The 27,373-nt window shown below is 39.4% G+C and overlaps 2 protein-coding genes across 7 annotated transcripts in view; one reads left to right on the top strand and one right to left on the bottom strand.

Moving 5' to 3' along the window:
• The window catches only part of CHST7 (carbohydrate sulfotransferase 7), a 78,653-nt gene that overhangs the window by 7,034 nt on the left and 44,246 nt on the right, over window positions 1-27,373 (top strand). For 3 of the 4 annotated variants that reach the window (XR_011565156.1, XR_011565157.1, XM_070783645.1), the window contains one exon: window positions 19,191-19,821. The exons of the other annotated variant lie outside the window; for it this stretch is intronic. The gene's annotated coding sequence lies outside the window, so the exon portion shown is untranslated. Of the gene's footprint in view, window positions 1-19,190; window positions 19,822-27,373 lie in introns of those variants that run through there. 4 annotated transcript variants of the gene reach the window in all.
• The window catches only part of SLC9A7 (solute carrier family 9 member A7), a 180,332-nt gene continuing 173,428 nt past the window's right edge, over window positions 20,470-27,373 (bottom strand). For all 3 annotated transcript variants that reach the window (XM_070783644.1, XM_070783642.1, XM_070783643.1), the window contains one exon: window positions 20,470-26,083. In XM_070783644.1, coding sequence (XP_070639745.1) covers window positions 25,808-26,083 — 276 coding nt within the window. In that variant the 3' untranslated portion in view covers window positions 20,470-25,807. The remainder of the gene's footprint in view (window positions 26,084-27,373) is intronic.

Below are 27,373 nucleotides of genomic sequence, written 5' to 3' on the forward strand. Positions count from 1 at the left end.
AGTATGTTCACCTCTCTCAGTCACCCACCCAACAGTCCCTGGTCATCAGTTAAAAGCATGTATATCACCTGTTTTGAAGAATCCATTACCAACTACATTTATTAAATATAAGGGAATGTTTTTCTTTCTATAAATTGTTTAGTGATATTTTTAGGGACTATTTTCAGTATTCTTGTGCCAGTTAAAGTGGGGTGCTTTTGAATCTAAAAACTTAATTTTATAAAGTTGACTTTCCTAGATTAAAATTGTATATGCTTTTGATAATTGGAAATTCTGAGAATATTCAGAAGACTAAGATCATGGCATCTGGTCCCATCACTTCATGGCAAATAGATGAGGAAACAATGGAAACAGTGATAGACTATTTTGGAGGGCTCCAAAATCACTGCAGATGGTGACTGCGGCCATGAAATTAAAAGAGTTGCTCCTTGGAAGAAAAGTTATGACCAACCTAGACACCATATTAAAAAGCAGAGACATTACTTTGCCAACAAAAGTCCATCTAGTCAAAGCTATGGTTTTCCCAGTAGTCATGTATGGATGTGAGAGTTGGACTATAAAGAAAGCTGAGCACCGAATAATTGATGCTTTTGAAGTGTGGTGTTGGAGAAGACTCTTGAGAGTCCCTTGGACTGCAAGGAGATCCAACCAGTCAATCGTAAAGGAAATCAATCCTGAATATTCATTAGAAGGACTGATGCTGAAGCTGAAGCTCCAATACTTCGGCCACCTGCTGCGAAGAGCTGACTCATTTGAAAAGACCCTGATGCTTCCAAAGATTAAAGGCAGGAGAAGAAAGGGATGACAGAGGATGAGATGGTTGGATAGCATCACCGACTCAATGGACATGAGTTTGAGTAAACTCTGGGAGTTGGTGATGGACAAGGAGGCCTGGTGTGCTGCAGTCCATGGGGTCTCAAAGAGTCGGACATGACTGAGCAGCTGAACTGAACTGAGAATATTGGCTGCTAATTGTTGCCTTCACATTCTTACAGAATTATTTTCCATTTTCCTCTGGAATATTCCAACAGCTAGCTGTGTCATAAGATACTGCTGAAATCATCCAGTTATCCTTTAGCAAAGGATCAGTAATGTTTAGAGAAAGATTCGTGGACTTAAACAAGAAACTTTATGCCAGTGAATTGATTTAGAATCCTTTACCGATTAGCATTAATCATAATGATTAAGTATTTAGCTTTTGTTTATGGATTTTTCTGATGGTGTTTTGTGAATAACCTTAGCTAAGTAATTCTTCCCTCCCCTTTTGTGTGTCAGTGTTTCAGAAAATAGTGAACTTGATTCCTCTGCCATCCCTAAATCCAGTTGTGACAAAATCTAATTTGTGGGCTGTGATTTAAAGGTTACAGAAATAAAACTGCTGCTGCTGCTGCTAAGTCACTTCAGTCGTGCCCAACTCTGTGCGACCCCATAGACGGCAGCCCACCAGGCTCGTCCATCCCTGGGATTCTCCAGGCAAGAGTACTGGAGTAGGGTGCTATTGCCTTCTCCCGAAATAAAACTAATAAAACCTAAAAAGTAAAAAAAACTTCCCCTATCTTCTTTTTAATGACTATCTAGTATTTCATTGTAAGAATGTATTGTAACATATTTAACTAGTTCCTAGTCCCAACATTTCATTGCTACATTTTTAATTGCATTTCTAATTTTAATTACATTTTAATGTACATGTAAGTACATCCCTAAGAAAACTTTCTGCAGTATAGAAGAATGAGTATATAGGATATATATATATATATATATATATATATGTACACACACACATATATGTATATATGGATTTCCCTGGCGGCTCAGATGATAAAGTGTCTACCTACAATGTGGGAGACTGGGGTTTGACCCCTGGATCAGGAAGATCCCCTGGAGAAGGAAATGGCAACCCACTCCAGTATCTTGCCTGGAAAATCCCATGGACAGAGAAGCATGGTAGGCTACTGTACATGTGGTCGCAAAGAGTCAGACACAACTGAGCGACTTCACTTCACTTATATACCTATAAGGTATATAGGCTTCTTTACATTTTGTGCTCTGCAACAAGAGAAGCTACTGCAGTGAAAGTTGCACCAACTTCCACCCCCACCAGGTGTTTCTTGGAGTGTCTGTTTCTTAGACTTTCAGCAACAATTTTCAGCAATTTTTCTATTTTTTTTCAATGTGGCTAGTATGATGGATGGAAAATCCTTTTCCCAACACCATTGCCCTCTCTGACCCTACAGTTCATCTCAGACAGTGAATAATTTCTGCAAACCTCAGGTTGTGGTAACCAGATGCCAAGATGAAATTCACTTCTTAGTCCTTCTTCAATGCACCTGTATTTGCAAAGTGTCATTTCTGTGATTCTTTTGAAAGACTAGACATGTTTTGAAATCTAAATGATCATCCTGGTCTACCCTGATGGTCCAGTGGTTAAGAATTCACCTTGCAATGCAGGGGATACAGGTTCAATCCCTGGTCCGGGAAGATCCCGCATGCCATGGAGCAGCTAAGCCCATGCACCACAACTACAGAGCCTACATTCTGGAACCCACAGGCCACAACTACTGGGCCCATGTGCTACAAGTACGAAGCCCATACGCCCTAAACCCTGTTCTCTGCAACAAGAGAAGCCATTGCAATGAGAGGCCCATGCACCGCAACTAGAGAGTAGCTCCTGCTTGCCTCAACTAGAGAAAGCCTGTGTTCACTCACAAAGACCCAGCACAGCCAAAGATAAATAAATAAATAAATATTTTTAAATGTCATCCCTTTATAAAACCACACTTACACAGGCTGTCAGGTTGTAGCAAGCTTCTTATTAAGCTGACCTTCCACTACTGCTACAGGGGATTGTACTCAGTGACTTGAACTTCAGCTATTTCGGGACACTATCACTGGGGAACTGAGGCTGCTTTTAAATAAGATTGAACTCTATACACTTTCACTGTATTCCTGAGAGCCTTCTTTATTGTGTGGGGCAGGAGTGGCAGGCAGAAGTGCCTATTACATTGTTGACGCAGGATTCAGAGGGGTTTTTCAAAGAGGCTTTTTTTAGTCTGGGCAGGGATTTGTTTCCCATGAATACAAATGGAATATAAATAGTTGGGGGTTATGCTTTTAAAAAACATTTATAAGCAGCTGGCTTAAAATTCCTCAGTACTTCTTTTCTCAGCTCTCAGCATAAGCAGCACAGGAAAGACTGAAACTAAAAAAAGCCAAATGGGCCTTCCTTTTATGTGTCCAGTCAAAAAAGGTGGTTAATAAATGAACTTCTGTCTCCATGGGTCTTCTGGCCCCTCATCCTCTCGCTTCATAGTGGAATCCAAGGAAATTGCTCTACTGAAAGAACTAAGGACTTCCCTGGGGTCCAGTGGTTAAGACTGCATGCTACCAATGCTAGGGGCATGAGTTTGATTCCTGATTGGGAAATTAAGAGCCCACACACCACCATGGTATGCCCCCCTCCCCCCAAAAGTTTCTGCTCAGGTGCAATATTAAAAAAAAAAAAAACAGTAGGAACTAAGAAAAAGTGCTGGCCCAAGTTCAAAAGCACAGAGAAGTGGAGAACTATTGGAGAACTGAACAGGAAGCAGTTTCAGTTGGAGAAAAGTTACCAAGCTCAGTGATGTCTTCATGGGAACAGGAAGCCTTCAGCTCTGCTCCAGCCCACAGGTGCCAAGCCAGCGGCATCTGGCCTTCTGCACATGAGAGGCCGTCATGCTGGGTGCTGAAAAGATGTCAGAGAAGCAGCTGATAGTGAATGTTTTGAAATTTTGGGGTTAAGAGGCTGTGGACGACAACCACCCTGTTTGACTTCAGTGATCACCAGAGCGAGCAGATTCCCCTCCCCTGGAATGCATGCAGCAGGGGGCTGGGCTGTAGAGTCACATTCCAAAGATAACCACTGAGGTAGACCTTTTTTGCCACGTGCCATGGGGGAATCTTAGTTCCCTGACCAGGGATCAAACCTGTGCCCCCCTCAGTGGAAGTGCAGAGTCCTAACCACTGGACTACCTGGGAAGTCCATGTGCTAAGTTGCTTCAGTCGTGCCTGACTCTTTGGGACTACATGGACTGTATCCTGCCAGGCTTCTCTGTCCATGGGATTCTCTAGGCAAGAATACTGAAGTGGGTCACAGTACCTTCCTCCAGGGATCTTCCTGACCCAGGGATCAAATCCACGTCTCTTATGTCTCCTGCTTTGGCAAGCGGGTTCTTTACCACTAGTGCCACCTGGGAAATCCTGGGAAGTCTGTAGACTTATTTTTTACTCGTGGAATGGAAGCCCTTTCTGTTAAAATGTTAACCTTCAGGTAGCAGCATTAGAAGGAGACCCGGAAGGCACAGGAGTGTTGTGAGGACACAGAGAGATCTCTGGGCCCTGATAGCAAGAAGCCCCAAATCTGGCCTGAAATCCAAATGCATAGAGGGCTGGCGTGGACAGATTAATATTGCGTGATTAAGATGGTTTGGTCTTGGTAACCAGCAGGCTGGAAACAAAGAAACCAGCTTAACTGAAAGGCTGAAATAGAGCATTACAAAAGCATTTGTAAAATATGGGGAGCAGGTTGGGGCTGGAGACTGAGTTCTTCTGTAAAGATTATGGATTGGGAAAAGTTATGAGCAGCCTCCTGCAAACTAGGTTGAAGCAGTCCTGACATACGTACAGCTCAGGTGAACATCAAGGAAAAATGTCTCAGGGATTTGAGGGTCACTTTGCCCATGACTGAGACCAGACATTACCAAAAAGGACTCATTACTGCCTTAGAGAGTTTATGAGAACAGCAAGCCAAAAACACTAACATCAAGATAATGTTTTAAAAATAGGACTTCCTTTCAAACAGCCTAGAACTGGCATATGTTAAATATACAGATTTTAGAAGCAATAAAATAGATGCTCTCCCTTCCTCTAATAAAGGATTATCAATAACAAGGATGCAAGAAAGGAAAACAATATATATTTCAGGTTCTGCAAACAATAAAAAAGTTAAACTTTGTTGCCTTTTTGTCCATTCCACTCCCCACCCCATCCCCCAAGCTGGGGATTGCCAAGGGGACCATTTTGCAAAAAAGGAGATGGTTGGCTAAAAATAAACACACATGGCCCTCCCAAAGAACAACAAAACTCCCAGCATTATTAAATGCCTTTTAGATTTGTTTTTATTTCTCCACAGTCAAAGGGGAAGATAAATTATTTTGAGCTCAGGAAAAATCCATCTCCTGCTCCTAAGTATGGCAATCTCTGGCAAGCCTGTGGGCCCAGGAGAGGAGAATGTCCTTTGGGAGTGAACCTACACTTGGTCATGGCACCATTTTATCCCCACTAGACTGTAGATAGTTCTAGGAAAGGGTGGTGCCTTGATGTCTCAGAAGGGAGATAGAACCAGAAGTGATGGGCTAGACTTGGGCTGACCCAAAGACTCTGTACTCTGACTAGCTATTCTAACATGTGAATCCTGAAGCTGATGTTGGGGGCAGCCCTAGCGCCCCCCACTCCATTGACTTATAGCCTTGTAGGGGCTAAAGGGCTGCCTAAATGACAGGTCCAAGCTCTGGGTACTTCCTAGCCCCTGCCACCCCTACTTGGTAGATGGCAAATATCTGCAACTGGGCAGTCAAATAGATAGTATAAAATACTGACTCCTATTCCTTTATTTAAGTTGGGGATGACTTGACTCACAAAAGCAATTATGTATGCTAATTAAAATTGTGCCTCAGAGCAGCTCAAAGGAAAGGAAAATCCCAAGTCAACGAGGCAAACTCACCTCTTCCCAAGTTTTATTAATGCTGGTTTGGAGTACATTCCTTTTGTTCTGAAGTGAGCTAAAAAAATTTGGGTAATTTTTAGCCGGTAGTGGGTATGATAAAAGTGGAAATAAAATATAAAATTAAAATAAATAAAAGAAAATAAAAGAAATAAAAGACAAAATTATTTTATTCTCATAATGACCATTTCATTTCTGCACTGGCTGACTCTGGGGTTTGGCTAATGAATCACATGGAATGAGGTTTTACTCTGAATTCTGGAGTAGAGAAGTGAGTCCTCTTCTCCCACTGGGAGTAGTGAGGGGTAGGGGTGTGGCTCAGCTTTGGACATGGGCTGGTGGCTTCTCCCCTAGTTTCTCCCTTTACTCCCCAGGCAAGAGTTTTGTTTGTTCATGGCTTTTTGTTTGTTTGTTTAAAAAAAAAAAAAAGTCTCTGTTTTCACCTGAAGGGAGAGTTGTATTAAGTAGGACTGAATTATTGACTAATGCAGATAGACTGGTGCCCCCTGCCACTGCCACTTAATTTTTCAGATTAAAAGTTTGGAAACGATTTATAGCATGTATACTGCTTAAAGTACTTTTCTAGGCTGTTTAAGGGGGGCTTGCTTTATATTAGCAAACTCAATGTTTCCTATTCCATTTTGCTTCACAATCACAGAGAGAGAATGCTTGCACTTTGACATAGCTGGTATTTCAAGTATTATTTTAACATTATCCCTAGGCAGCTCCCTTAAAAAAAAAAAAAAAAAAAAAAGACAACTTAATGGCTGTATTGTCACAAACATTGTCAGTCATTTCCCTTTTCCTTGGCACTGCATCTCACCGATTTGAGGTGAAAACAGGAAGGTGAAGAAAGCTTAACCCAGGTTAACAGATAAGCTTAGATGGTAACATCACCCACAGGCTACGGTTCCAGAATAGGATATCGGAAGATGACCCCCCACCCCCACCCCGCTCAAGAACCTTTTGCCCTTGAAAAGGAGGCTGAAGGCCTATCCTCGGCCCATTTGTTCTGCAGGTCTGGAAGGAAGGCTATTACAATAGGCTGGAAAATAATTCCCCTGTGATAACAGGATGGGTTGAATACCCGGAAACCTCAGCTCCCTCAGCCCAAGTGCCAAGTCCCGGCACTGACGTCTTTAGCATCTGTGAAGTGGCTTCTGGTGGGGAACATGGGGCAACTAACTGGCACAAGTGTGTAGGCAGGGACATGCAAAACCAAGAAAAACTGGAAGGAAAGAAGGGCGAAGAGAACTAGTGCAATTCAAGGAAGGGAGGGAGGTGCCCGTGCAGGTTGGCAGAGCCACTGGGGACACCCAGGCCTACCTAACGTGAAATGGGCCAAGAAGGCCAGAGAGAGGCAAATTCATTTGGCTGAATCTTCTGTTGTCAACCTTGAAAGCCAGCAGGAAATTATTTCTTCCTCCTCCCCATCCCAGCTTCGAAGGTTGAAAAAAGTATGATTAAAATGCTAGGAGTGTTTTCCTGAGTTGTTCCACCGAGGGAGCCTCAGCCAAGCCAACTGCAAGCAATTGCAGCCTGGAATGAAAATTTCCCTTTAATGGCAGTGAGGCTGTTAGTAGGTCAACCAGCTGTATTTAGGGCCTGGCTGGTCACTTAAATACTCAAGGGAACTATAGCAAAGGAGATAAAATACACCCAATTCATGGGAGTATGACTTTCTATCTTTAAGTGAACAGTCTGTTTTTTAACAGTGCAAGTGAATTTGTGAATTAATTTGAGTATTAGGGAATGACAACACTTCAGTGCCACATATTAAAAGAACCATTTGTAGATGCATCACAAAACAATATATAGAAGTCTCTGTGATTCTGGAAATTAATTTCACTAAGATAGTTTTTTAAATTATCTATTCTTTCTTATCATAGGTCTTTAAATAGTTTTGACTTAGGAGTGACCAGAAGGGTCTACAGCATTTCAGGTGGTTCAGGCAGTAGCAAACATTCTCCCCAGATGCTGAGCAAGAAGAAATCATTTTGATCAAGAAATATAGTACCTTAAAATTTAACTCTACATGATTAAACATCTAGCAGTTGGGAAAAAGGGCAAAGCTATATTCTTGGCAACTGTAACTGGCTGATAACCTGAGAGTTCAGTTTTAAACTGTGCACAAAAACTTGAATACTTCATCGCTCTAAATAAATCAGTCCCTATAGTATTAAGAAGAGTGGGGTCTGGAGTTAAATTCTTAATCCTATATCTAAAGGATTTAAGAATTTGGGGGAACATCACACTAAGAATTCATGGAAATGTTTGTTTTAAACACATCCAAAAAGTAATGAAAAATGGTAGGAAATTAACTGAGAGTTTTTATAGGATCTACTTGGAGGTGAAGTCAGAACTGTAAGGTATTTGAGCCACCCTGTTCTGGTGCAGTAACATTTAGAAATTGAGACCAAACCCAGAAGATGGGAATCCATTTCCAGTGTAAAGAAAGGGCCTGGTGGGGTTGCTGCCTGTGCCCTGTCTGGCTCAGCAGGACTTCAGAACTGTTCTTCAAAGACCCCAGAAGCAGTAATATATCTTTGAGGGCACCTATCTCTTCTCTATGGGTTTCCTAGGTAGCGCAGTAGTAAAGAATCCGCCTGCCAATGCAGGAGATGCAGGAAATGTGGGTTTGATCCCTGAGTCAGGAAGATCCCCTGGAGTAGGAAATGGCAACCCACTCTAGTATTCTTTCCTGGAGAATCCCATGGGCAGAGGAGCCTGGTGGGCTACGGAGTTGCAGAGTCAGACACAACTGAGCACACACACACACGTCTCTCTCTCCTCCCACCTTGTAATGCTGGGCGATGTTATAAAAAATCTGAACTTATGAAAAGCAGCTTTTCAGGCAGATATTTTTAAAAAAATCTTTAAATAAGGTTTTTAATAAAAGGATTTAAAGAGTACTTATGGGTCTGGAGGTTGGACTGATAGCATCTCTATAAATGTCTGTCGAGACATGGGCTCTGATCAGGCAACATTTAGCACTTGGTTGGTTATAGACAGACAGCCACCCTGAGTTACTGCCAGGTTGTTCTCAGATCTTTAAAATGACCCCAATGGAGAGCTAAACTCATTGCATAAAGAGTGATTGCGGAAAGCTTTTTATTTTGAAATAAGTATAGATTCATGGAAAGTTGCAAAAATAGTACAGAGAGATAGAGTGTACCCTTCACCCAGCTTTTCCCAAAGGTAATGTCTTACACATCTTAGATGTAGATCAGTATCAACACTAGGAGATTGACATTGGTACAATCTACAGGCCTTAGTCAGTTTTCAACAGTTTTTACATTCACTCATTTTGTGTGTATTTATGTGTATAGATTTGTCCAATTATATCACATATGTGTAAATACTATCACAATCAAGATACAGAATGGTTCCATCAGCAAAAAGAAACTCTCTTATGCTACCCATTTATAGTCACATACCTCACCTTACTTTCCCTGGCAAACACTAATCTGTTCCCCATCTCTGCAAATGTATTATTTCAAGAATGTTATAATATATAATATTATATGATTATAATATATATAATCACATATATTCATGATATATAATACTCATATAAATATATATAATCATTATATAAACATATAATATTAAATGATTATAATTATATATATAATATATAAATATAGTAACATATAATATTATATATTAATATATAATTACTGTATAATAATATATAAATATATTATACAATTATAATTATATATTATATAATATATAATATACATTGTATAAATATACATAATTATGTAATGTAAATATAATATACCTTATATTATAATCACATAATATATAACCTTTTGAGATTGTCTGTTTTCATTGAGCATAATTCTCTAGAGATCTATCCAGGTTTTTGCATGTCATCAATGTGCTAAGTCACTTCAGTCATGTCTGATTCTTGTGACCCTATGGACTGTAGCCTGCCAGGCTCCTCTGTCCATGGGATTCTCCAGGCAAGAATGCTGGAGTGGGCTGCCATGCCCTCCTCCAGGGGAATCTTCCCCACCCAGGGATTGAACCTGTGTCTCCTGTTGCTCCTACACTGCAGCCAATTTTTTTTTTTTTTAGGAAACTATTTGATTTAAAAAAAATTAATTTATCTATTTTAATTTGAGGCTAATTACAATATTGTGGTGGGTTTCGCCATACATCAACATGAATCAGCCATGGGTGTACATGTGTGTCACACCATCCTGAACCCCCTTCCACTTCCCTCCACACCCCATCCCTCTGGGTTGTCCTAGAACACTGGCTTTGAGTGCCCTGCTTCATGCATCAAACTTGCACTGGTCATTTGTTTCACAGATGGTAGTATACATGTTTCAATGCTATTCTCTCAAATCATCCCACCCTCACCTTCTCCCACAGAGTCCAAAAGTCTATTCTTTACATGTGTGTCTCTCTTGCTGTCTTGCATATAGGTTCATCATTATCATCTTTCTAAATTCCATATATATGCATTAGTATACTGTATTGGTGTTTTTCCTTCTGACTTACTTTACTCTGTGTAATAGGCTCCAGTTTCATCCACCTCATTAGAACTCACTCAAATGTGTTCTTTTTTATAGCTGAGTGATATTCCATTGTGTATATGTACCACAGCTTTCTTATCCATTCGTCTGCCAATGGACATCTAGGTTACTTCCATGTCCTAGCTATTGTAAACAGTGTTGGGATGAACACTGGGGTACACGTGTCTCTTTCAAGTCTAGTTTCCTCAGTGTGTATGCCAAGCAGTGGGATTGCTGTGTCATATGGCAGTTCTATTTCCAGTTTTTAAAGGAATCTCCACACTGTTCTCCATAGTAGCTGTACCAGTTTGCATTCCCACCAACAGTGTAAGAGGGTTCCCTTTCCTCCACACCCTCTCCAGAATTTATTGTCTGTAGGCTTTTTGATGGCAGCCATTCTGACCGGAATGAGATGGTACTTCATTGTGGTTTTGATTTCCATCTCTGATAATAAATGATGTTGAGCATCTTTTAATGTGTTTGTTAGCTATCTGTATGACTTCTTTGGAGAAATGTCTGTTTAGTTCTTTGAGCCATTTTTTTGATTGGGTCATTTATTTTTCTAGTATTGAGTGCAGCTGAATTTTTTACTGCTGAACCATTGATTCATTCCTTTTCATTGGTGAGTAGTGTTCCATAATATGAATGTACCACAATTTGTTTAACCATTAACCCATTTGAAGGACATTTGGATTGTTTCCAGTTTGGGACTATTACAGATAAAGCTGCTATGAATATTTGTGTATAGGTTTTTATGTGGATGTAAAATTTCATTTCTCTGTGATGAATGCCCAGAAGTGCAATTGCTGGATTGTGTGGTATATGTATGTTTAGTTTTATAAGACACTACCAAAAAGAATATGAAACTACCAAACTGTTTTTCAGGGTGGTTGTACCATTTTACATTCTCATCAGCAATCTTTGAGAGGGAAATTTGTTGCAGCCTCATCAGCATTTGGTATTTGTCTTGTCACTATGTTGCATTTTAGCTGTTCTAATAAGTATGAAGTGGTATGTCAGGGTGGTTTTAATTTCTGTTTTCCTAGTGGCTAGCGATGCTGAACATCTTTTCATGTGCTTATTTGCCATCCATGTATTCTCTTTGGAAAAATGTTGATTCAGATGTTTTGCCCATTTACTAACTGGATTGTTTTTTACTCTTGAATTTTGAGAGTCATTTGTATATTCTAGATAAAAGGCCTTTGTCAGATATGTGGTTGCAAATATTTTCTCTCAGACTGTATCTTTTTTTTTTAATCTTCTTAACCAGATCTTTTGCAAGAGCAGAAGTTAAAAAATTTTGATGAGATCCAATTTATCATTTTTTCTTTTGTGTATTGTACATTTGACGTAATGTCTAAGAACTCTGCCTAGCCCTGGGGCCCTGAGGATTTCCTCCTGTTTTCTTGTGTGAGTTTTATATATTTTTTATTTAGCCATTCCTCATAAATTTTAGGATAAGCTTATCTATATCAACATTTAATTCTGATTTATTTTGAGTTAATTTTTGTATAAAGTATGATGTTCAAGTCAAGGTTTTTTTGTTATTTTGTCTACGGATGTCTAAGTGCTTTTGCACCATTTGTTGAAAAGACTGTCTGTCCTTCAATGAATTGCTTTTGCACTTTTGTCAAAATTTAGTTGGCCATACACATATATATGTCTGTGTATGGGCTTTTTTTCCCTCACTGAACTATCTGGCCCTCACCAGCATTACATGTGATTAATATAGTTAAATATAGCTTAGTATTGAATAGAGTGATTATTCCTACTTTGCTAGCTTGCTAAGTCACTTCAGTTGTGTCTGACTCTGCAACCCTATGGACTGGAGCCTGCCAGGCTCCTCTGTCCATGGAACTCTCCAGACAAGGATGCTGGAGTGGGTTGCTGTGACCTCCTCCAGGGGATCTTCCCGACACAGGGATTGAACCCATGTCTCTTGCATCTACCTGCATTGACAGGTGGGTTCTTTATTGTTAGCACCACCTGGGAAGCCCTATTCCTACTTTATTCTTTTCCAAAAAGGTTTTAGCTATTCTGATTTCTTTGCCTTTCCATGTGAATTTTAGAATAAGCTTCTCTATATGTGTAAAAGTCATTGATAGAATTTGATAGGAATATTATTAAACCTATAAATCAATTTCAGGAAAAACGACATCTTTACTTGAATCTTCCAATCCACAAACATAGTTATATATCTCTATTGATTTAGATCTTGTTTGATTTCTTTTCTTGGTGTTTTGTAGTTTTTAGCATACAAGTCCTTTAGTTCTTTGGTTAGATTTATACCTAAGTATTTAATTTGAATGATTATAAATGAGTATTAAAATTTGCTCTAAAAATGTTCATTTCTAGTATATATAAATACAATTGATTTTTTAATATTGAGTTTGTAACCTGCAAATTTGCTGAATTCATTAGTTCCAGGAGTTTGTTTTGTTCATTCCTAGGAATTTTCTATGTACATAATCATATAATCACAAATAGGGGCAGTTTTATTCCTTTCCAAAAATATGGTTTTTCTTTTTCTTGCCTTATTTAATTGGCTAGAACGTCTAGCATTATGTTGAATATGCATGTTAAGTGCAGATCCCTTTGTGTTCTTCCCAATCTTAAGGGGAAAATATTCAATTTTTGCCTATAAGTAATGAGGTTAGATGTAGGTTTATGTAGATTTAAAAAAAATTAAGTTGAGGAAGTTCTCTATCTGTAGTTTACTGAGAATTTTTATCATGAAAGGGTGTTAAATTTAGTCAATGTGTTAAATTTGTAAGTTTCTTGAGGTGGGTGCTCTGATGATTGGTTTGAGACCTTTCCTTTTATCTAATATAAGCATCTAATACTGTAAATTTCCCTATCAGTACTGCTTTGGCATGTGTCACAAATTTTGGTGTGTTGCATTTTCATTTAATATATTTTTGTTAACTTCCCATGGACTATTTAGAAATATATTCCTTAATTTCCAACGTCTGGAGAATTTCCCCCTATATTTCTGCTATAGATTTCTAGTTTGATTGCATCAGGATTAGAGAACACACTCTGTATTGTTATTTCAGTTCCTTTCAATTTGTTCAGGTTTGTTTTATGAACCAGGATATGGTTTGTGTACAGAATGTTTCATATATGTTTAAAAAGAATTTCATATATAATTTGATATATGTTTAAGAAGAACAATGTTTCTACTGTTATTAGGTGGAATGGTGTATAAATGTCAATTCAAACATTTGATTGATAGTATTGCTTTGTCCTTTTCTATCATTGTTGATTTTCTGTGCAGTAATTCTATCAATTGCTCAGAAAGAGGTATTGAAGTTTCTAACTATAAATTTGGATATGTCTATTTCTCCTTTCTATTTCAGTTTTTGCTTCAAGGAATTTTAAGTTCTGTTGTTTGCTATACACATACACATTTGGGGTTGCTATCATCTTCTTGGTGGGTTGAACATTTTACTAAAGTCTATTTTATCTAATATTAATAAAGCTACTCATTTCTTTTAATTAATATTTGTATGGTTATATTTTTCATCCTTTTACTTTCAATCTACTATATCATATTTGAAATGAATTATATATATATATATATATTTTATATGAGCATATAGATGGATCATGTTTTTAAAATCATTCTGTTGGTCTTTTTGTATACCACATTTGTGGGGTTTGACCATTTATATTTAATGTAATTATTGATAGTATAGGGCTTATATTTTCCAGATTCTTTTTCTTTATCAGATCAGATCAGTCACTCAGTTGTGTCTGACTCTTTGCGACCCCATGAATTGCAGCACGCCAGGCCTCCCTGTCCATCATCAACTCCCAGAGTTCACTCAGACTCATGTCCATCGAGTCGATGATGCCATCCAGCCATCTCATCCTCTGTCGTCCCCTTCTCCTCCTGCCCCCAATCCCTCCCAGCATCAGAGTCTTTTCCAATGAGTCAACTCTTCGCATGAGGTGGCCAAAGTACTGGAGTTTCAGCTTTAGCATCATTCCTTCCAAAGAAATCCCAGGGCTGATCTCCTTTAGAATGGTTATTATAAAATATTTAATTCCCTGTGCTATATAGTAGGTCCTTGTTGATTATTTTATATATAGTACTGTGTATAAATCAACTTCCTGATTTATCCCTCCCCTACCCCTTCTCTTTCCCCTTTGGTAACCATAAGTTTGTTTTCTATGTCTGTGGGTCTATTTGTATGTTATTTTTTTTTTAGATTCCATATATAAGGGATATCACTTGATATTTGTCTTTCTTAGGCTTATTTCACTTAGTATGAAAATCTCTAGGTTCATCCATGTTATTGCAAATGGTATTATTTCATCCTTTTTTATGGCTGAGTAATATTCCAGTGTGTGTGTGTGTGTGTGTGTGTGTGTGTGTGTGTGTGTGTGTATACACCACATCTTCTTTAGCCATTCATCTGTCAATGGACTTTTAGGTTGCTTCCATGTCTTGGCTATTGTAAATAATGCTGTATTGAACACTGGATCTTTTTAAATTATAGTTTTCTCTGGATATATTATATGCCCAGGAGTGGGATTACAGGATTATATGATAACTCTATTTTTAGTTTTTTTAAGGAACCTCCATACTATTATTCATAGTGGCTGTACCAATTACATTCCCACCAAGATAAGAGAGTTCCCTTTTTTCCATATCCTCTTCAGATTTTATTATTTGTACTTTTTGATGATGGCCATTTTGACCATAGTGAGATGATACCTCATTGTAGTTTTGATTTGCATTTTGCTAATAGTGATGTTGAGCATTTTTTCATGTGCCTGTTGGCCATTATATATCTTCTTTGGAGAAATGTCTATTTAGATCTGCTAATTTTTTTGATTGGGTTGTTTGATTTTTTGATATTGAGCTATATGGGCTGTCTGTATATTTTGGAAATTAATCCCTTGTCAGTCACATCATTTACAAATATTTTCTCCAATTCTGTTGGATGTGTTTTTGTTTTGTTTATGGTTTGCTTTGCTGTGCAAAAGTGGCTTATTTAGATTACACCTATGTAACTAATCATAACCTGCTGTTCTCAACATTTTACTACAAGTGAAGTGTAGAAATTTTATGTCCATTTATGTTCCATTATCCTGTGCCCTTTATAATTCTCTTGTAATATTTTCTCTGTATATTGAGAACCATGTTATACAGTGTTATAATTTTTGCCTCAACTATCAAACATAATTTTTTAAACTCAAAAGAATAGTCTATTAAATTTACTTGTATTTTATCCTCTTCTTTCTTCATTCTGATGTTTCAAGTTCCTTCTTTTATCATTTCCTTTCTGCTGGAAGAACTTCCTTTCACAGTTCTGTTGGCAACAAAATCTAGTTTCCTTCATCTGAGAGTGTCTTTATTTCACCTTATTTCTGAAGGATATCATTAAATATAGAAGTCTGAGTTGACAATTATGTTCTTTCAGCTCTTTAACAATGTGCCACTTCCTTCTGGCTGCCATGGTTTCAGATATGAAATCCACTGACATTCATATCATTGTTTCCATAAATTATGCATCATTTCTCTCTAGTTGTTTTCAAGATGTTTTTGTCTTTACTTTCCTGAAATTTGATTATGTGTATTTTGGTGTAGATTTCTTTGGGGGTTTGTTGGGGGTTCACCCAGTCTCTTGAATCTGTACTTTAATGTCTTTTGCCAAATATGGGAAATTTTTAGCCATATTTATCAAATGCTTTTTCAGCCTCAATCTCTTTTTCCCTCTCTTTTTAGAAACTTTAAAAAATGAACAGTAGATAACTTATTGTAATACCACAGGTTTCTGATGCTCTGTTCACCTCTTCTCACTCTATTGACTCTCTTTTGTTCAGATTGGATAGTTTCTATAGTTATGTTTTCAGATTCTCTAATTCTTTATCTGTCATCTCTATTCTACAACTGGGACCATCCAGTGAGCTTTTAAATTTTTTTTTAATTTTTATGTATTTATCTTTGGGTCTGTTGGGTCTTTGTTGCTGTTTGAGGGCTTTCTCTAGTTATGGTGAGTGGGAGCTCCTCTAGTTTCAGTGTGCAGACTTCTGATTGCAGTGGCTTCTCCTGGTGCAGAACATAGGCTATAGCGTGCACTGGCTTCAGTAGTTGCAGCATGCAGGCTCAGTAGTTGCATGTCCTGGGCTCCAGAGCATGGGCTCAGTAGTTGTGACTCCTGGACTGTTGTCTCATGGCATGTGGGAACTTCCTAGACCATGGATTGAACCTGTGTCCCTTACATTATCAGGCAGGTTCTTAACCATGGGGCCACCAGAGAAACCCTAAAATTTTGGTTATTGTATTTTACAGTTCTAAATTTTCCATTTTGTCCTTTTTTCATTTTTGTTTTATATTTCTTTACCAGGAATTTTTTTTCAAGTTGTGCTTATTTGGAAGTACTTTTATGATGGTGGCTTAAAATCCTTCTTGGAAAATTTCAGTATCCATGTCATTTCAGTGTTGGCATCTGTCAGGTGTCTTTTCTCACAAGTCAAAATCTCCCTGGCTCTTGGTTTGACAGGTGGTTTTTATTGTATCCTGAACATTATCTGTATATTTGAATATGTTATGAATCTCTGAATTTTATTTAAGTCTTCTATTTTAGCAGGCCTCCACTGACAGTGCACTGGTAGAAGGGGTGCATCACCTGGTTATTGCCAGGTGGGTGGGGTAGTCCAGAAGCCCTGGCTTCCCACCAGGCCTCTGCTGACAGGAATGTGTGCATGCACACTAAGTCACTTGTCATGTCCAACTCTCTGCAACTCCATGACTGTAGCCTGCTAGGCTCCTTTGTCCATGGAATTCTCCAAGCAAGAATATTTTCCATGCCCTCTTCTAGATCTCCCCAACCTGGGGACTGAACCTGGGTCTCCCACATTGCAAGCAGATTCTTTACCATCTGAACCACTAGGGAAGCCCTCTACTGACAGGAGGGTTTGTTGTTTTTTGTTTTTTTTTTTTCCTGAGGTGGTTGGGTTTTGTCTTTCTAGACTGACCCTCTCCCTCTCCTTTGGCTAGAGAAAACAGGCTTTTCATGGGGCCTTTATGGTCTATGGCCATTGACATTTCTGGTCTGCTGGATTCTTCGGCACCCATTTTAGGATATAGAGGAGGCAAAAAGAAAACCCAGGCAACTCATGGCTGTGTTGTTCCACAATTCCCAACATCCCTAATCAGTCTACCTTCTTTTCCCTTTCTTTGAGAGTCTTTTCTTTATTTTATAAATCATGTTTGGGAAGAATTTTAGTTATACTTGGTGGGAGGAATAAGGAGAAATGCATCTATTCTATCTCACCTAGAACCATAGTCAGCCCATCTGGAAACTGGTTTTTATTAAACTTAATTATACTGAAATTTGACATGCTGGGGCTTTCTTTATGTAAATAACCTGTACTAACAGAATGCTAAGGGTCATTAGGCCTCAAGGCATTTATGAAATCAGCTCTTTCCTAATGCTTAGTATGATTTTTTATTGTACATTTTTAATCATCCTGAAAGTGCTTCTTACCCAAACACTGCATCAGTAGTTTTATTAAGTTTCATCACATTAGAAAATAACATCAATGGCATTACTTCATTTTTTTTAATGGTTGAGTGATATTGCATTTTATATATGTACCATATCTTCTTAATACCATTTGCAACAACATGGATGGACCTAAGGATTATCATACTGATCAAAATAAGACCAAGAAGGAGAAATGTCATATGACACCCCTTGTATGTGGAGTCTAAAAAGAAATGATACAAGTGAACTTATAAAACAGAAAGAGACTCACAGACTTAGAGAATGAACTTATGGTTGCCAGGAGGAAGGATGGGGAGAAGGGATAGTTAGGGTTTTTGAGGTGGACATGTACACACTGCTATATTTAAATGGATAACCAACAAGGACCTACTATATAACACATGGAACTTTGCTGAATGTTATGTGGCAACCCAGATGCATGGGGAGTTTGGGCAAGAATGGATACATGTATATGTATAGCTGAGTCCCTCTGCTGTTCACCTGAAACTATCACAATGTTGTTAATAGGCTTTATCCCAAAACAATAAAAATTAAAAAGAATGTCAAATTTGGCACATATCCAGGATCAGAGGAAGAATCACAGGAAAGCCAGAAACTGGTGGCAGAACATGTTCATGCTGCTCCCATAAAGTGATACAGCACTGTGTTTTAGTGAAAGGAAAAAAGCCCAGATCCCACAAAGGTGGGAAGCTGGACACGTTGCTTACATACAGCCTCAGTTTTACAGAACAGCTGATAGTGGTTGGAATGATTGATTTCACACATGAACTGGTACACAAGTGAAAGATGGATGGTTACATAAAGAAAGTGAGGTCGCTCAGTCATGTCCAACTCTTTGTGACCCCATGGACTGTAGCCTACGAAGCTCCTCTGTCTGTGGAATTTTCCAGGCAAGAGTACTGGACTGGGTTACCATTTTCTTCTCCAGGGGACTTTCCTGACCCAGGGATTGAACCCGGGTCTCCCACATTGCAGTCAGACACTTTACCTTCTGAGCCACCAGGGAAGCCCTGGATGGTTACATGGTTGGTGCCTAAAGATACAGCTTCAGTCCCAGCCCTTACCCCACTCTACCCAGCAGGTCTCAGAAAGTTCTCCTCAACAAGCACTCCACAGCAGCAGCTGCAGAAAGCACAGTCACACTATAAGAGGAGCCCCCATCTTTTTCCTGTCTATCCTCCCCAAACGCCTTTTGGGTCACGAGCAGAAATTATAAATACTGATTCTGTATGGATTTACAGCATTTGATAATGCAGCTTAGGTAAGGAAGATTACAGGTTTCATATTTAAGAGGCCTTATATTGTCAAAGTTCAACAGGCTTTCCATCTGTGGATTTCTGTATTCTGAAGTTCAAACATCCTTTGTTTCTTTCCTTCCAGGTCAGTCACCATAGACCGGGACACTCAGCATGTGGTCCCAGCGTTAGAAGAAGCCACGCTGTGGGGGCAGTCTATCACACTGTCAGAGACTGGGGCTTGACTTGGTACCAACTGCTGTGCAGTTGGAACAGGAATATCATGAGCTGTTAAATAATGACTGACACATTGGTTGAAACGAAGTTTCCAGTAAGGAAGTGACAGTGCAATGCAGATAATTATGGCAATAAAATAGGAAGAGCTTTAGTTCCCAGCCTGACCCTGCCTCTGTTGGAGTCAATTCAACAAGGCATTCTCAGAACAAAGAAAAGACGTGATTTGGTACCATTTCCCATCAGCAGGTGCCTGGACAAATCATCAATGTGAAGACGGGCCAAGTGCAGTCCTGTGTATCTTGATTGAATTACTTAATATTAAATAAAAGATCTGGGTGGTGTATTTTAAAATCTGACTCATCCAGCTCTTCTTCAAATAGCTCCCCTGGCCCCCACCCCTAAATGGATTTTTTAAAAGTAATTTCCTGGGGTGGGAGAACCCTAATGAACTGAAGGAAATGTTTGCTTTTAAATTGTTCTATCTGATGTTTTTGTAATTATACTATTAAATGATTCTGGAGTCACTCTGTTAATGACAAGATTTGTTTTTGCTTTATTTTTCTAGGGAGCAGATTTTATGATATAGTTCAATTGCACGATTTAAGGAGCAGTTAGTCTACATATAGAGGAATACAAGGACTATGAGAGAAACTGTAGGAAGCTCAAGAATCTTAGCAATTCGCCAACCTGTTAAAGATGTTTGCAGGCTGGGAGAAGTCACAGGTTTCAAGTGTTTATTTCAACTCAAAGACACATTTTTAAAGTCTAAAAGTGTTGCTGTGATTTTTTAGATCCAATCTTTAAAAATTTTTTCAAGCATCTAAATTAGTGGTCAGGAAAAGCCTTTTCTGAGAAGACTCTGATAGTAAATAGCTCAGGCTTTATGAGCGCCAGTTGTTCAGTGCCCTTACAACTCAGCTCTGCGTGAAAGCAGTCAGTCACAGACAAAATGAGTGAGTAGAGTGTATGCCAATAAAACTTTATTTACAAAAACAACCAGTAGACTGGATTTGATCTAGGGGCCACTGTAATTTGTCCATCTCTGTTTTAAATGAAGTTGGAGAGGAATAGCTTCCACCCAGAACAGAACCTCTCTGTGTGGGAAAGAAACAAACTAAGAACAAGCCCATACTGCATTCTTCTACTAATGGACAATACTTTTAAAAGTATGAAACAAGATGAGCTCAGCCAGTTAATCTTTTTATTTTGATTTTTGTTTAAAAAAAAAAAGGAAAGAAAAGAAAAAGGCTTTGAGAAAAATGTGTTAAATATCAGTAAAGGGCAGGAAAACATGTAGCTAGCTTTACAATATCAATCTAAACATATACACAAAGGCAAACATTAAGTAAAATGCTAGGGAGAGGGAACACATTGGGGGCCTAACTCCAGTTTTCTTTATTGCACATAAAGGTTGCTGATAATTCCAAGTCTTCACGTTTTCACAGTTAGACATATTTTAATATTATTTTATATAACATGTTTATATAACACACTATGTTAATTTTATAAAACCACCAGTTTGCTACTATTGAATGGAAGTAAAAGACAAAAATTTCCCCAATTACAGTATGGAGGCTGTCTATAAAAAATTCCCCTGAAGGTCACAACAGCCCCTATTAAATTCATCCTAGTCTATTTTAAAAACTGCTTTTCAGCTACTAAATGAATCTTGATGGCCTCCCCATTTAATCATTTTAATGGACATAGTAAAACTTCCTAAGTAAGAAATATCAGATGTATTTTATGTAAAAAACAAACCTAAGTGACCCTACTATGAAGTCATACTTTTGAATGAGTGATTTCAGTGACAGATTCCAAACCCATAGACTTAACACCCATATGACTGAAAAACCACCCCATTGCTTCTCCAAAGCTCACAGCTGGAAAACCATAACTAAAGTCGACCCCCAAATGTCCATGCAGTTAAGACACTCACCCACTGACACTGGGATCTTAACTTGTTTGAAGTGCTTTAGACAGCAGATATAGAGTTTTTCATGATGTTTCCAAGTCCTTTTCCATCTGAGTTCCTCCAACACATACAGGCCCACCCAGATAATTTTCCACTGGCCAAAAGTCGAGCTGACCATGACACTTGGTAGTTCTGTGAAGTTTTTTGAAAAGGTGGCTGTCAGGGTAAGAAAGTGACCTCTCCTAAGTGCTCTTGTGTCTGTTGCAGACCTTTTCAAAGGGCAGCAGAACAGGCAGCCCTCCTTGTCGTTTTCTCCAAGGCTCATGTAGCAGAAAACTGGCTGCCTGTGTGTGCCATGTGGGCCGTAGTTAGAGTATACCCTGCTTATAAAAATAAAACATCAAAAACTTTGGTTTTACTCTTTACAACTTCTGCTAGCCACTGGCTGACAAATGGGTTTGTTAATTTACAGAAACTTGCTTATGAAACTCAGAACTGGAAGAAAAATGGTTTATTTCTAGGTTTTGTTTTGAAAGGATTGTCAAAGAGCCTACTTGCTTTTCCTCATTAGACACTAGCATTGGTTTCCAGAATACTTCTCTGTACGTTGTTCTTATTAGGTTTTAGAAAGAGGGGAGGTCTTTTCAGGTATCCACATGGTGAAAACAGCATTCAGGTGGGTTGTTTCTAAACTGTAAGTCTTGGTCACGGAATGCCCTCAATTTACTGTACCTGTATCAGAATGCAGCAATTGACACTGGTGATTCAGACTGTCAGTTAAAAACACAGAAGGGATCAGAATTCAATGACAATATTTGACAGACTAGCTCCTTCACTAACTCATCTACAGAAGCAACATCAAAAAGCAAGCATGAAGCCTGTCAAGTGCCCCATTTCTGAAGCGGAAAAAGAAGTCATATAGTTACTGAATCAGCAAGCTGACTTTCCTGATGCCCTCAGTCCAGGTTCCATTTTATAGCAGATGGGAAAATCAGCTTTCTGATCCACCTCTTAGAGCTCACAATGGGTACCAAGGTAGATTTCCAAGAGGATGACTTCACCCCCAATGAGTTGCTTGTTTGCCCTGCCAGCAATTTCACCTAAGTGCATTAGCAGTGTTTCTACATTTAGAAATCATTTTGTTCACATTAGATAGCTGACATGAAAACATTAACTTCCACTGCGGACAAAGAAAGGGGGAGCTATGATGGGGCTTGGGCATGTGTGCGTGAAACAGACGTCTGTTTTTGAAACAAACATTATTTGTTTGCCCTAGACTGAAATGTTCATGGATAGCTGAGAGAACATTTTTTCAGGTTTTCTACAGAGATATTTGTTGACTGAACCATGGAGGACATTTTCAGGTCTAGAGAACACAGCCTAAAGAACTCCTTGCTGTTTACTTGATGAAACATTTGATGTCACGGTGTGATTTTTGGCTGCAGGACATCAATGGTTGTTTGTCTGGTCACTCCAACAAGTACCCTGATGGCCAGAGTCCATTTAATCACATATGCCCTTCCTATGCCTGTTTCCTAGGAAGAAATACAGCCTTCTTTAAATTCCAAATTTCCTTCTTTAGTTCAATTCTCCTTGTAGTCCTCAAAAAGCGTATGAGAAGGAATTGCAGGTGGTTTTGTCTTTCCTCTGTTGGTGCTATACAAAAGTTTGCATCTCCTTAATTAACCTGCTACTGACACCATTGCCACATGAGACAGCAGATTTATCACAACTTTCCAAGTAATATTGTTACTCTGCTCTAGCAATGAATGGGCCCATTCTTATTTCGAGGAGTCCAGCATGGATGCAGGCATGAGTACAAGCAAAATGTGAAGAAAAAGATCACTTGACTGTGAAAGGGACTATTAATATAATATCAGGTTAAACTGCAAAGATAGCATCTCAGAAACTGTTACATTTGACTAGTCAGCAGTCCATTTAAAACAAAACCCCCTTTCCCCCCCAACAAATGGGAGCAAAGATGACAATTTTTAATCCCCCCATACATACACTCTAGTCACCCATCTCTCCCTCTCATGCTCTAAGATTTTCAAAAGTGACCTTTTCAGTTGTACTTTACAAAGTATGTTCTTGACTTCTGCAAAGATTATTAGCATGAAACTCTCACAACTATGCTCTCTGTATTGCTGATCAACCTGTTTGTTCCACATGACTAACAATTTAAAATGTTCTTTCCTAGACCATTTCTTTAAGGTTCCAAATAGGGTCCACTGCAAGTTCTAGACTAGAGGCTCTCAACCCTAGCTGCACATTAGAATTCTTGAGGATCCACAACAAAACATGGCAGCCAGGCATCAACCTACTGAATCTGAATCTGAGGGTAGGGCCCTGGCTTCAGTATTTGTAAAAACTGGCCAAGTAATCTTAATGTGCAGCCAGGTATGAGAACCTGTGCTCTAGAGCTTTTGACTACTGAAATGCCACCCCCCCAACCCAGAACAAACATGTTTCTAAGATGACTTGGGATCACTCTCTCAGGGGAACTTTCTTTAGATGGCTGCTAACCATTACTTAGCAGTTTCGATCTGATTTCTGCCAGACTGGCAGCAAATACTCGGCCTTGAGTGAAGAGGTTTCGGCCTTTGTGGCACATTACTTTTTTGTCACTCAGCATAGGCAGGATACTTCTGAGAGGTGGAAGTTTTCTAATAAGTGAACTCACTTCCCAGGACCCCTGGTAAAGTCAGGATTAATCTCCACATCTTGCAAACAAAAATTAGGACCACAGGTCAGTGACTTAATGATTCACTGAATGAAAAATCTAACCAAATAACTACAAATCTAGCTAACTTTTGGGCTCAGCAGATCTCCGTTTACTTATATTTAACCAGGTTAGAATAAAATGTTTGCAGTGGAGAATACAAAGCCCATGGTAGACCATAAAATCAAAATGGACTTTAGATACAAAGGAAAGAAGGGAATAAAAATGATTCATTTATATTATGTTGAATCATATGAAACTGCCATTTCTGTTTTCTTAAATGGTTGAAAATCAGCAATTTCGTATGACTCAGCCTATAATAAATTTTTCCTGGTTTGCACAATTTATCAATTCAAAAACAAAAGTGTCAAACAATGTCTTATTTAAAAAAATATGTCAGCTAAAAAGATTAAATTATTGATTTCATTATGAGTGTCCTAGACTGAACTGGACCAATATTTTGTCTGCTGTAATAAGAAAAATGCCCACATTTTATGAAAGCTTTTTTTTTTTTTTAGAAATTGGGTTTTCAAATAGGCTATCACTGAAGCATAGGAAGACTTTCTAGCCTAGTTTCTAAGAGTTCTCTCAGTATTTCACTACTACAGGTGTGGACAGGTGAAATAGCTCATCCACAAAGAACCCAAACTTTTGACAAAAACCTAAATTTTAAACCACATTTGCACATTAAGTTGGTACAAGGTTCCCCAGATACCATGAAAATGGCCCTCTTCTACATGGCATTCAATGTCAAGACATTCAGACTCTCAAGCTGTCTACTATAGTCGACAGAACCTTCCAACCTTCCACCAGGTTGAATAATGCTTAACTTTCCATTGACTCATCTCTGATTCCTCATGTGGCCACTGAAATCTCATGCATTTATGAACACAAAATTTGGAATTCTACTCAGTCATTAGAATACTATCTTGTATTTTCTTTGCAGTTAATTTTGTTTGCAGTGAGATTTCTTCCCTCTGAATACTAGCCTGTTGCCTCTTAGGCTTCTTGCTGCTTTCTCTTTCATAGATAAGACTGCATCCCACAAATTGTGGTGTTATTTCTAAAGCCACAGTAGAACCCAATCCTATTCATTATTTCCCAGGCAGTCAGCTCATATGGAATACCTTGAGAACTTACAGATTTTTGCAATGATATCACCATCAGTTTCTAAACAGTTTCTCCTGTCCTCAGATTAGTTAAAAACAACAGTATAACACTATTTTGCCTTTGGTTTCAAACATTCCAGTAACTTCTTACTTATGGAGATTTCCAGAGAAGGAATTGGAATTCATTTCTCCATGTTGAAATGTTCATGGACATATTTTCCAGTCTTCAGTCTAGAAGAAACACAGGGAGTCAAAAAGGGGCAGGAATCCTGATAGGAGGGTGCAGTCACACAACCTCATTGCTGGAGCCTCCAGTCAAATTGCTTTCTCATGTTTTCTGTCCATTTAACACCAGTTTCTCACAGTCCTTGGAGGTCTAATAGCAACTGCCATCCTTCACAGTCTTAGCCTGTTCTCCCCTTGTATGCCTATAGCCAATGAAACCTACACCGCTGTGTCTGGATACAAAGCCTCTCCTGGGAGGAACCCCTACCACCTGCCACACCTTTTTCAGATCTGCAGGTGAATGAATGAAGACAGCGTTAAAGCATGCTATTTGTTTAACTCTGAACAGCGCACTACGTGAAAAAAGTGGGAATAGGTCTGCATTTGCCTTGATTTAGAGACACTTTCACCCCACCAGCTGCATCTTGGCTGAAATTTTAAATAAGATATCTTCAGACCCCAATAAAACAGAAGTGTTAGTTCCATTCAGTCAAGGCCCCATGTCAACATGGGCTTGCAGCCATCCTCACCCCGCCAGTGGGTCCTCCCCAACCCCATCACTCAGGGCTCTGGGCAGGAAGGCGCACATTATCCTCCAGGGGGAACACCAGGCGGGTGCCCCGGCTGGAAACCTTTTGGTCTCCCATTCCTAGGTCTCGTTCCAGCACCTCCTCAGAGCTGCTTTTCATTCTCCGACCACCCTCGAGGCTCATGGAGGCTGTGTGGGAACCTGAGGAGCCGTTCGCAGTCACTGTGCTATCCCCGAAGGTCAAGGTGAGGTCACCCTCGGTCAGGATGAAATCAGAATCTTCCTCTCTCAGTGGCTCTTGGTTCTGAAAAGTGCAGCAAACAACAGCAACATCATCAACCACATCAACCACAAGTGGGAGACCAATATCTTCCCAGGCCAAAGCCAGCCCCAACTCCTTATCTGAAAATGGGGATCATAAACCTGGCCTGCCTTGAGCCCCTAGTGTGATAACTGGGAGTAAACTCTAGAGTGCTAGTCCATGTAAAACTACTGCTGAACCAGGACTTTGAAGACCAGTGAGCAGTTCTGATTTTAAATGCCTGATAGCACAGGGACAAAAAGTAACAAAAGGAAAGAAAGGGTGATTAGCCTGGATTTTCAGCCTCTCTTGTGGCTCAGTGGTGAAGAATTCTCCTGCAATGCAGGAGATGCGAGTTTGATCCCTGGGTTGGGAAAATCCCCTGGAGAAGGGAATGACAACTCACTCCAGTATTCTTAACTGGAGAATCACATGGACAGAGGAGCCTGGCAGGCTACAGTCCATGGGGTCATAAAAGAGTCTGACATGACTGAGCGACCAACACTTTCACTTTCAACCCAACAAGAAACGAATGGGTAAGGTCCTCGGGTGAACCCGCAAATTAGATTTTGGATCTTCTCTTTTCTGGGAAAGTATTCTGGGAGGTCGGGTAGGCTCCTGCTCTACACAAACCATCCTAAACCCATCTGGTTTACATTTAAATTGCTCTTTGTCTTACTAAGCAATTGAGGAAGAGGATGAGCCATAATTAGGATTTCCTTCCCATTCCCACAGAAACATCCTAATGGGAAGGAAGCCCTCAGGTAGATGAAGTGAGGGACTGAGAGGGAGGGGACATTTTCTTGAGCATCTATTGTCTGCATGTCACAAATGTCACAAAAGCTCTCATTTGATCCCTGCCCCTTCCCTGTGAAGGGCGCATGCACTCAGGTCACAGAGAAGAAAACTGGAGAGACCCCATGGGATCTGCCCAAGGTTGTCCGGCTGCTTGGAAACAGAGTTAGAATTTATGCTGCTGGTAGATGGGTTCTCCCCACAAAAAGGATGTGAAATATTACCCTGTTGGGAAACAGGACTGGCAGGCATCTCATGCTAAGCAGTGGTGGTAACAGAACAGACAAAGCTGAGTAAAGCAGGCTAAATTAGCCAAGTGGCAGCCACTTGAAACTATAAGACTACAGGGAGAGCATCGGGAAGCTGCGTGGGGTCAGACACAACCTTTCACCCTCTGGATGGTTTTACAAGCAAAGTGAGGGGTGGTGCACTCCCTGCACTGCTGCCAACCTCCCACCCCCCCTGCAAGGCCATCAAATACTGGGAACATCTTCCTTA

Source organism: Bos indicus, chromosome X (assembly GCF_029378745.1).
Source record: "Bos indicus isolate NIAB-ARS_2022 breed Sahiwal x Tharparkar chromosome X, NIAB-ARS_B.indTharparkar_mat_pri_1.0, whole genome shotgun sequence".
NCBI lineage: Eukaryota > Metazoa > Chordata > Mammalia > Artiodactyla > Bovidae > Bos > Bos indicus.